General features: G+C 37.6%; 1 protein-coding gene across 4 annotated transcripts in view; it reads right to left on the reverse strand.

Annotated features, from left to right (window-relative positions):
* The window catches only part of ccdc57 (coiled-coil domain containing 57), a 44847-nt gene extending 33109 nt beyond the window's left edge, over nucleotides 1-11738 (reverse strand). For 3 of the 4 annotated variants that reach the window (XM_067509160.1, XM_067509161.1, XM_067509158.1), the window contains exons 1-5: nucleotides 11528-11738; nucleotides 9361-9524; nucleotides 3804-3926; nucleotides 1937-2074; nucleotides 1094-1202 (exon numbers count right to left, since the gene is read on the reverse strand). In XM_067509160.1, the coding sequence (XP_067365261.1) occupies nucleotides 1094-1202; nucleotides 1937-2074; nucleotides 3804-3926; nucleotides 9361-9506 (516 nt within the window). In that variant the 5' untranslated portion in view covers nucleotides 9507-9524; nucleotides 11528-11738. The remainder of the gene's footprint in view (nucleotides 1-1093; nucleotides 1203-1936; nucleotides 2075-3803; nucleotides 3927-9360; nucleotides 9525-11527) is intronic. The other variant, XM_067509159.1, reaches the window with a different exon arrangement.
* Between the last annotated feature and the right edge of the window lie 528 nt (nucleotides 11739-12266).

A 12266-nucleotide genomic window follows, 5' to 3' on the forward strand; every position in this document is an offset into this window, starting at 1 on the left:
TGTGGTAAGTTGCTGTTCAAAGACGCTCTAATCTGACTGAGCTGGAGCAATTTTGCAAAGAACAACAGGCAAAAATTTCACTCTCTAGATATGTAAAGCTGGTAGACACATACCCCAAAAGACTGGCAGCTGTAATTACAGTGAAACATGGTTCTACAAAGTCTTGATTCAGGGGGGCTGAATACAAATGCACACCACACTTCTCAGATGCTTTTTTGTAAAAAAGTTTGAAAACCATTTATAATTTCCCTTCCACTTCACAATTCTGTGCCATAAAATACATTTACAGTACATTTGAGGTTGGAACAAAATGTGGACCATTTCAAGGGGTATGTATGTCTGTATGCGTGTGTCTGTGTATTTATATAAAACATATATAGTATATACATGTATATACTATATATGTTAAGTAGGATGTTTAGTATTCATTCTCAACTTCTCAATTCTTTTGGTTGACAAAAATATGTTATGTGGGAACATTTTATTACTATGTTTATTATCAACGTATGTACAACTTTCCATTTACATTAAATGTCAACATAATATTAGTATGTTAATAGAAAATGCAACCTTTTTGCAATTACACTACCCACAAAATCATATTTGTGTTTGCAGTTTAGTTGTATTAAAACATTTTAGGAGACAAAGTTGTATATGGACAAACTTGGAGAAGTACTCTTGATAAAAAAAGACTACCCACTGAGTGTAACAGATACCAGGCAGAGTAAGTGCTCTTTTGTCTGGGTTCATCCTAAAGGTCTGCTGTTGACCTCATGTGAATGTTTGGCTATCTTTGGCAACTCTACCAGTTATTTCAGGCTACAGACTAGATGGTACAGTACCAACAAAAGATTTAAAGTACGGTTTGGACTTGCAAAAAGAACAAAAGCTGTGCATACATGCCAGTAATCATCTGTAAACTGTTGATTCATATGAATATATTGTTCTTTTGCGCAAAACCATCACATAATAGAGAAGATCATGTATAACACCAGGCACTTACAATGCAGTAATGACACCCCTCACTATAAAAGTTTAAAACCGTGTGTGTGTGTGTGTGTGTGTGTCTGTGCGTACATGCATTTACATTCACCTGTCTTTGTAGAGTCAGTTCCCCCTCCAACTCTTGTATTCTCTGCTGCAAATTGCATTTTGTCCTCTTATACTCTGCTGTTTGCTTTTCCATTTCACAATCCATAGAACTGTAATCCAGACATGCTCACACAGTTACAAAAAAAGTTTTCAGGGTTCCAGTTAAAAAGAACAGCAGTGTCAGCAGAGGTTTTAGCCTGACACTTGTAAGATTATATCACGTGCAGAAAATCATTGTCAACATCACAGGTCAGTTGAATCAACTCAAATTTACCCCATATACCCTGGGTTCACATAACTTTGCAGATTTATTTCAAGCCAGCATTACTTGAGTACATCTGCACCTTGGGAACAAATAATGATTTGTAATAGTGACAAACAGTGATACTTTATCTATAACAGTCTCAGGGTAAACATCTGAAATACAGCGATCATCTTACAAAGTATTCCACAGGACCACTGCCCACTTGTATACATGTGATTGGCCAATGCCAGATTATGTTACATTGTGTCGCAGAAAAAAACTGAACGTGATCCATCTACAGAGTGCCGTGGTCCAGACCTGACCGTATGAACTCTTCCCCCATTTACATGAATCAGAAAGGTTGTGTTTTGTGACACAGAGCTTACGCAAAGTCTGTGTAAACCCAGCTTACCCTGTACAACTGTAATAACCAAAAAGCCCTAAAACCAAGGAAGCAAAACTCCACTTTATCTGATGTCACAGCAATACACCACGTCATTTACAGGTAAAACCTGCCCATATCATAGCAGCAGGCTGAGGCAGGCTCAGTGGTTTGTGCTCTTTCCTGTTGTTTGTGTAACATTTTTCTTTGTGACTCACCGCTTTAGCTCATCCAGCTGAAGCCTGTGGTGAGCATTGTTGTGTTGAGTTTTACTGAGCTCCTCCTTCCTTTCCACTGTAGCTCTCTGTTCTTCCAGCTTGGTCACCTGCATACGGAGCTGTTTCACCGCCTTCTGTCTGAAATAACAACCGACCTAGGGGTTACCTAAGGGTCAAAATGCTGGGGGGCTAGAGCTAGCCAGTATATTGAGTTAAATTATTAATTTTAATTTTTAAAGAATGTGAAAACTGCCTATTAAAGTGGGAGCACCAGCACTAGATATTTTTATTCTATTTACTGCCATATTTATGCTGATGCATAATTTCTTAATGACAACAGAAAGCATCATCTGTACTCGTATAAATCATCTATACTACTCATTTTCAAATCAGGCTGGAGCTCACAAGAGTATCACAGCATTATCTCATTTGTCTATAGCAAACCACGCTGACCATTCAAAAAAAGAATGTTGCTCTTTTACTATGACCTTCTTTTCCATAAGAGCAACAGGATCAGTATGAGCTGTGAGCAATATATGAAACATACATTAATTATTGGAATCTTCTGTGTTTGCAGTAGATACATACATAGATCTAAATACATTTCTGCAATACAAACAAGTCACCTGCAGTGAAACGTACCCAGGTTGACTTGATCAAAAGTATGTTTTTATTTTAATACCAAATCTTGTTTAATCCTGAGAAACATGATCATTGTAGTAGCTTGTCAAATATTTTACTACAGGAAGCCTTTGGTTTTGTTTATAACACGCAGACACACACACACAGCCACACACACACACACACACAGAGTAGATCCACAATAATAAATGCAGTAATGGCATTACTATTAAACATATCTAATTACCCAAGTACATCAACAAACAGGGCAATAGTTGACCTTGTAATAAAAACAATTTGTAGCCTTTAACAAAATGTACTTGGATATGTCAACCGACAACAATTTATTTTTCTGGAATCAATGAAAAACAAATAATAAATTGTCTGCCACTAGCAGTTTATTTGGCTATTTGTTGTATTACTTTTGGGACTGTCAGTGCTTTGTGGCAAACATTTTCTCCCCAGATTCATTTATGGGTCGCTAAAATACACTTAACCACCAAATAAAATAAAAGATAGTTTAGAAAAAGCCATTACATTTAACATCAGAGCACACAAATATATGTTTGTTGTGCCTATTCACATAGTAAAAGTCTGTGTGAATGTGATCTATGCTCTATGAATGAAAAGGTGCTTACACATGTCAAACAGGTACAAGCAGGTGTTCATTCCTGGTTGAATTTCATTGTCATGTGAAATTTGCAATGTGTACTGTACTGCGTTTTGACATTTTCAATTTTAAACACATAAAAGCATTCCATGAAATGAACATCATAAAACATACATCATTGCCTACAGGTAAATGTAACAATCCACACCCACCAGTACTGCCCCTTGTGTTAACATCGGGCAAATGTCTGTTGGACTCTGGCCTTAGTTGACAAACACTGTAAGTGTGTCTTCATGTGGATAGAATCTGGGTTTGAGATAATGCATTACCAAGGTGAGGTGTGGTTTCACAAAGTCATCCTAACATGTAGGTAACAAAGGACGGATCTCTCACATTGATTAATTATAGAGTAAAAACTTCAGACATATTAAAACCACAATGGGAACAAGGTTAAGGCCACTTTTGAATCCGATTTTAAAGCAGTTCTTAAACGGATCCATGACAAATCTACTTGTGCTCCTTATCTTTTTTACGTATTAATGCAGCTGAATGTAGCATCTTTCTTTTTACTTTTAGGTAAATATTAGAGGTTTTATATCTAAATGTAAACATTTCTAAATGTCACATAAATTGTACCTGCTATGGTCCACAGTCACAGCTCTGGCAGTTATGACTTCATATCTCTCTAGCTCTCTATCACGTTCATCCAGAATGGCCAGGTTAAACTCGAAATCCTCCCTCAGTTGCTGGTACAGTTCTCTAACAAGAAACATATATAAAAATGGTTATTACAGCACTCATAATGAGTAATGTATGCCCTGTGTGAGTCTAGCACTGAATCTAGCCCAATATAACTTCTAATGTTACCATCATGTGCAAATATATTTATAATTTGCCTGAAACCATTTGCTGACCAGCTAGCCCTTCATCTTTAGCAGTGTACTGATGCTGTGTGCATTCCTATGGAAGCACATCCATATGATGCAGATATGAGTTATATCAAAATCTGAATAGTAAAGGTTGAAGTTTAATCACCACTGAACTTTTTCGTTTTGATATAAAAATATTAGGGTGGTCGATTAAAATTAAAATTTTGAAAAGTAAATATTGGCAGACTGCCCATAGTTAGTCACAATTAATTGGTAAATGGCCACGTGTATTTTATCCAAAGCGCTTTACAATGTTGATTCACATTCACACACACACACACACACACACACACACACACACACACACACACCGATGGCGGTAGCTGCCATGCAAGGTGCTCACCTGACCCACCGTGAGCAACTTGGGGTTCAGTGTCTTGCCCAAGAACATTTCGACATGTAGCCGGAACGGGGATCGAACCACTGATCCTGTGGTTAAGTAATGAATCGATCGTTTGGTCGTCCACCAATCCCGCAGTTGTTGGTTCGATCCCTGCCTCCTGCATAGCAGAGATGCTGTGTGTGTATGTGTGATTGTGAGTGCAAGTGTCCTTAGGCAAGACACTGAACCCTTAGTTGCTCCCGGTGGGTCAGGTGAGCACCTTGCATGGCAGCCACTGCCGTTGGTGCGTGAGTGTTTGTATGAATGGGTGAATGGGAAGCAACATTGTAAAGTGCTTTAGATAAAAGCGCTATATAAGCAGACATTTACAATTTACCATAAGTGGACATTTAGTCTTGCTCCATTAATTCATCCTTTATTGTTAACTATGGCTTTGCTGTGCTGTACTCTACTGTGGTCAGCGATGGTTTAACACAACATATTCTGTCAGTATAAAAGTGAAAATAAAATTTAAAAAGTAAAAACAAATACATTTTATTAGCCTACTGCATCCCCTGCTGCTATTGCTGGAAATTTAATGTCAGCCTATTAACAAAAATATTACAATATTCCAATTACTCACTGGTGCCTCTCAAGATCTGTGCCTAGCAATTTACGAAATCTGTAATAAGATGGTATTGTTAAGTATAAATGTTGACATTAGTGTGGAACCAGTTTTTACTTGTAATGCAGGGCATCTTTTCAATGTACCTGTGAGTATGTACCAGGGAGGTACATGCCGTAAAAATCAGATCCCAAACATTGTCTAGTTCTTCTTCACTAGTAGTAGACTGCAGATACTCCTGACCTAACACTAATATTAGCCCTAAATACTACAGCAAAGCTAGTGCTGGTTACTAACAGTCAGCAGTGGCCAAAGCATTAGCCAGAGCCAAGATATTGGATTATTTCAATCGTGGCTCAGCTGCTCTTCCTTGGTGTCCCGGGTGTTAAATCTGAATTCAAATGTATTTTGAAGCCTGGATTTTTTGTCTAATTTGGCTTATTAAAATAGAACAACTTGAATGTAAGTATTGAGTATTAGTACTATGTTTTTTATCTGAATTTTCTAATCCCAAAATAAATTATATTAGAATGAGTGGGGTTTTTCAAACTCAAATATTTCAGAGCAATACATTTAGTTCACGTATTCAGAAGAGACTAAGTTTGAAAAGTTTCAAACTTTGCTATTCAGATGTTCATATAAGCTATATGATAAATTTCCTTATATGCTTGTTCAGGAACAATTTACAGAGGGAATGAATCCTTTTTAAAAACGCCTTTATTCTAATTACCTATTTACACATTACATCTGGAAGCTGCACAGAACAATAGTCTTACTTGCAAAACAAACCCTCCACCACAGGTTGAAAAACATCTCTGCCTCCATGGAAGCCAAAAAGATTATTTACAGACATCTGAGTTCTCAAGGCCTGCAGTTAACCTAAGTGGTCTTTAAAAAAGATCCCATCCATGTTCAGCAGAAGGAAGACGGACAGAGCAGAGACTCAGAGAGTCAAAGGGGAAAAACCTGTTGATCCCTTACATGGCTGGAGATCATAGAAGTTAAAAAGGGTTTTTGGAAAACACAAACGTGTTCACTTCAAACCCACTAACACAGAGACAAAAGAACAAACATCTAAACACAAGGAAGGTAACATAGTGTATGCAAAATGTTCAGAGCTTTACACTGGAGAAAGCAAACAGCCTCTACACAAGAGGATGATCGAGCAGAGGAGAAGCAACACCTCAGGACCAGAATTAGCAGTGGACACCTGCATCTAAAGGCCAAAGGCCACTTGTTTGAGGACAACCATGTACACATTTTAGACAGAGAAGGCAAATGGTGTGAGAGGAGTATGTAAGGCCATATATGTTCATATAGAGAATCCAATCTGTCCCCCATTTTATAAGTTAGCATACTGTCCTTACATCCATCAAGGAGGCCACGCCTAATGATCTTGTACTAGGGGTATAAGGGTGTTAAGAGTCATGATCATAAATCCCTATGACTCCCTAGTAACTGGGCCCCCTACCCAACTTTCCCTCAGACTGAAGAAGGTGCTTGGATAAGTAACAAAATGTTTCCAACCAAGAAGACAGAATTCCAGTTGACATGACTCAACCTTTAGATAACTAAACCTGGATGACTGAGAACTTTACCAACAGTCTTACTAGTGGATCATGAGCATCTCCACTGGAGCAGTTGGGGTTATGCGCATTGCTTAAGTGCAACACAGCGGTGCATGGATGAAGGACACAAATGCTGCTTTTTCACATGTCCTACCCAAAACTTATGCTACCAGTTTAGGGATTAAACTAACTAGTCACAAGCTCACTTCCCTAACATTTAGGGAACCACTGCTTCAACTTTCACAGTTGTTGCAGCTCTTAGCTCTCTGTCACAAGACTTTTTTTAAAGGTTAGTTGACCCACCTGAAGGAGATCACATGCAGGCTGCTGGCCCCCCTGTAGTTTGATTACCACGCATGGAGGTCAGTAGATGTGAAGTGAACATGGGAGTGCACTGCATTCCACACTACATTCACACCTACCCCTAGGGACATACAGCATGCTGTTTGTTGCTTCAGCTCAGTGTTGCACACATCATAAAAGTTACTCCACTGTAAGGTCACCCAGCTTACTCTGTTCACGCCCACCTGTCAGTGACTCAACAACTTTATGATAGACAGAAAGCAGCAGGTGAAACTTGAAAAACAGTTAGCTGCATTGGTGCCCCATGCGATGTGTGCTCTCCACATAGTAGCATACCAACAACTAGGGATGTTGCGCTACCATTTAACCCAGTCACAAGGAACCTACGTATCGTTACTTGCTGACACTGAGTGTTGTCTTGAAGGAGGCTTGAAGGAGAACATACTTGATTATTTAAGTGTGTGCAGAACTGCCAAACTGGCAGCCACAAATCCTGCACTGAAGAACATCTAGCATGGTCTTTGGCGAGTCAAGCAGGGCAACAACCAGTAAGTTGGGCTTTAGCATCACAAACTGCAGTAAGATGAACAAAAATGTCCCCCAATAAAGCTGATTCTCATTCTGATGTAGATGATCTCTTTCTGTCTGATATTTTTAAATTTACTAGCAACCATTTCCAACTCCTTCATAATCTCAGCAGATCACATAGGGAGAGAGCTCCAAACAGGCGTCGACCCACAAAGTCTGGGGGCCCAGAAAGAGTCCCCTTGAGCTTACTTTGTGAGCCTGCATCTAGAAATGATCCCTGTGTGGTGGAAAACATCTTCTCCAGTGACTTTAACATCATCCAGCCTCCCCTGCTTGTGGAGAACTTAAAAACATGTAGGTGGACACTATGGTTTCTTGATTATGGATTAACTCACTGGCTGCCCTCAGTATGTCCACCTGTCACAGGATATTAGTCCTTTCTCCCTTTCTTTCTTTATGGGATAGGGTTGGTGTGGTTCTTTTCCTTTTTTGGAGCATAGAGCAGTTTTAACAAGGCAAAACAATAACTGGGATGAATAAAGTTGTTTAAATCTTTAATTTTGAATCATATATTCACAGTTTGAGATGTCTGACTGTCTCCAATACACTGAAGGTACTTGGAATACAGTCTCTGCTCATAGTATTGTAAATTGATAAATCGCAAAAGCAATGGTTCTATCAGGATAAAATGTCCTTTTGACAATACCCTGACTCCCATTCCACTGAGTTGGAGGCAAATAGCTTCCACACATTTCTCAAAACCTGAACAAACAAAAGAAAACTTTATCTGCATGAATACATATCATTACAGTTAGGTGACTTTTGTAACTTGGCTCAACCTGGTAAGAGTTCAAACTGGTGTCATGACACAAACTCATTTTAGTTAACTGGAGGCTTGATTATATACTTTTACAGCCTCTAAACAAGCTGGCCAATACCACTGTTCACTCCTGCAATGGCCAATTCTATCACCTGACCGAAATCTAATTAGTTAGGTTTTTACTTGCTGAAGGCAAATCTAAAAGCATAACATCCTCAAATGAAGCAGAAAGTTAAATGAGCTGGAGAATAGGCCTGGCAGACCATTACCCAAAAAGAAACCAAACATTTAGTTTCCAGATTTCAGGAAGGGATTGACTGTAGAGAAAAAGCAACTAAACTAAAAATACCAAATATAGAGGCATAAGAAAAATGGCTGTAGTCCCAACACAGTTTACCCAATAATCATCCATCCAATATTCTAACATCTTAGCCTTTGGATTAGGATTCAGTCTACACTTTAAGCACATATTGTTTCATTTAAAATCCACTGTGACTACAACTGGTCTAAGGACAGACGCTGGTGTAGAGCAGACTGTAATGTCTTTGACTTTAGCTGATGTTAATTCTACTTGATAAGATTTTATAACATTGATCAATTTGCTTTTATGCTAATGTAAATTAGCTTGAATTGCCATTGTGTATGAAAAGTGCTCTAAATAAATCCCTTGACTATTATGTAAAAATTAAAAAGAAAAACTCTGACTATTTGAATAGAAATTGATTACATTGATTACAAATATAATTTTAATATTCATTTTAAGTAGTAAATATAATATAAATAAATATTTATATTATAAATATTTATTAAATATTCTGTAGAAGCAAGGATTTGCGGCGTTCTGAATTTACTGAATATATATACACTTTGTCAGGGTAAACTGAATAAATCTAAACTCTGGAATGAAATATGTGGAGCTTATATTTACCATTTAACAAATAAAGAGTGGAAATAATTATATTGCAACCTGACAACAAACTGAACAGTAACATTTTCTGTATTGCCTTCTTGTCAAAGTCAGAGAGTGAGGTCCATATTTGATCTTTTCAAGTAAAACCTTCACATTTATTCTTATTCTGACGTGAGGTGGAAGTGTACCTGAGGGAGGAGTACTCCTCCTTAGCCTGTTTGAGGGAACTCTCCAGCTGACGAACCCTTACACACAGGTGCTCATTCCATTCTTTTTCTTTAGCAGCAGGTTGGGTCTCCAGGTCTCCCCGTCCAGTGTCTTCTTCGGACTGCATCGTCGACCTGGGTAACACCTAAGAGACAGAGACAGAACATACAGCAGGTCATCACAACTTGTAATGCATAAAATCAAGGTTCACGTTAGCTCATTTCAAGTGGAAATGGTTTTAACTGCCTTTAACAAACATCATTTTCCCATTAGACAGACGTTTGTGACCTAAGCATCATGGCTCAATAGACAGGAGAAAAAACGAAGAATCCATGGGTAAATGATCGGATCATATCTATAATAACAACAGGACAAGACATATTTATAGACAGCAGAGATTTTAGCTATTGGGCTGAAAACAAATTTGAATTTAGAAATAAGCACTGGTGATTTTAGCGGATGTCAATGAAAGCAAGACTTAAGTACTTATGCAACAGTGGTTGTGTTTTTTCCGTTACAGCTCGTTTTGTTTATATCCTCACACATTTAATTGTAAATTTGAGTTTAATGGAGCAACTGCTTTACTGGGAACAGATTTGAAATATGGAAATTAACATACGTTGTTTTTCAAAACATTTAAACAAATCTTAAAATAAATTATATACAGAAATTTCAATTAAAAAGAAAAGACTATAGGACTGGATTTCTATGACATTTTGTGCATTAAGAAAAAGACTTGAGAACCTAAATAGGCTATAAGATGTATACACATCACTTGTCTGGGTGCTCGCTATTTTAAAGAGAAGAATCATTAAATTAAAGAATAAATTAAATTGTGTGGTTATAGAAATGATGATGTTGTCACACAGGTGCATCCTTTACCAGATCATCACAACCCTTTCCTGGACATCCGTTGGTGACTGGACACTGCAGCTGATCGCTCTAATATGAGACTGCAGTTTGCACTGTAACCAAATTAATCTCAGCTGTAGTATTACCAGAAAATTTGTATTTTATTTGTGTTCTGGTTCACCATCGGATCATGTTAATAGTCCATCATTCATCAGAAAGTATTTTATTTTCATTTGTGGTCATTCTCTTATTGTAACCAGCATCGTATTTATCAAGAGACCTAAACTCCCTCAGAAATAGTACAGTCTTGAGAGTAGGTGGTCTCAAAAGCTGATAAATAACTATGAACATTTTTAAAGTTACACTAAATAGGGATAAATTAATTTCATCAATGATTTGTCAACAATTGCTGTTATGTAGTTGATCATGAGGTTGGGGGACTTTGTGGATTTATATTAAGGTAGAAAAAAAAGCATCTGGTGCTCACCTGAGTTCAGCCACCTAAAGTGATCATTCCCAGCAATGATAAAACAAGTAATCAATTTAGAAGTAGACCTAAATTTGACCTTTGATTTTCAATGCAATGAGACTGCAAAGGCTTGATAAACTCATCACTCCCTGAATAAAAATATATATACAGGTTATTAATAAATGCAGACACTAACATAACAGCCTATATAATATAAAGCCTTTTTGGTAGAAGCTATAATTCTGTTTGTGCCTGAGCAGTAAAGTCACAAACAGCAGTTTAATCAATCAATTGACAACATTAATACCTATGTTTTTTTTAATAAATACTACGATGCTTGGGAAACTGTTTAGCCTACTTAAAGGAAACATGCAGAAAATTCCAATTCAGAGCTCTGTTATATCAAATGTGCAGATATAAATTAATTATCGAAGTTTTTTCCACCTATACTGAGCTCTAAATAAAAGCCTCTGTGGATTTGAGTGTGCAAACCTTTTTAAACCTCTTTTTAGGAAAAACAACCCTCCTATTACCATTACAATGGATGGCTACAGCAAAAAACACTAGCAGCAGTTTGTCATCTGGAGTTTTCCAGCTAACTGGTATCGAATCATTTCAAAGTTGCTAACCTAGCTAGTTCGTGTACTCGGCTCCTAAAAGATGTGTGAGCGTATAATATGGCTGCAGTACAGTTTGTTCCCACAAGATTCCAAATATTGTAGGGAGTTAAGAGTAACCATGGGAACCACTGGTGCAAAGACAAACTACAGAAAGCGCCTCATAAACACGTAGCTTCCAAAACATTACCGAGCAGTTCGGCCACTTACCACGATGATGGAGCTTTACATTTCGACCCACTCGGACATTAGCTAACTTAATAACGTTGTTGTTGCGGCTTGGTCTTCGTATTTCGACATGCAGAGATAAAATGGCAATTTAACACTGAGCGAACATTATAATTTAACTGAATAAAGTCGCAAACAACCAAAACGTCTCTCGTTTTTCTACGACGCAATTGAGTTTCCATGGCAACCGTACGCCTTTGAAATTGTTCCCCTGTTAGAGTGATATCAGATGGTTCCTAGTCCGCTGCACGTCAGAGATGGCTTATGTAACACTAGGTACTTCTCTTATGAGTTACCACCACACTGCATGAATGCAATACTTCACAGATGCCCTAATATGAGATGAAATAGTCAGGACTGATTGTGAGGGAAATGGACCCCTGGCCATAGAGAAATAAAGCCTGCCACGTAGTTTGTGTCTAGTTTTGTTCATACAGTATGTTGTCCCTGTATTTGTAAAGAATTTCCTTCTTATTTATTATTTTCTTTGCAGTTATTTTGTAGTTGTGTATTTGTATTGTTTGATCATTTTGAATATTTTTACTTTCGCTCTTGCATTCCTTTGCATCTCTTAAGTCATTTTGTATTTTGGTATTCATGTTTTTCATTTGTTGTTGATCACATGACCGTTTTTTAAGCCATTATTTTGTGTCTATAGGTTTAATAGTTGTGTTATGTTTGGTTGTCTACCTGATCATGTAAAAAAAACATTTATGGTTAT

The sequence above is a fragment of the Channa argus genome, chromosome 7 (assembly GCF_033026475.1).
Source record: "Channa argus isolate prfri chromosome 7, Channa argus male v1.0, whole genome shotgun sequence".
Classification (NCBI taxonomy): domain Eukaryota; kingdom Metazoa; phylum Chordata; class Actinopteri; order Anabantiformes; family Channidae; genus Channa; species Channa argus.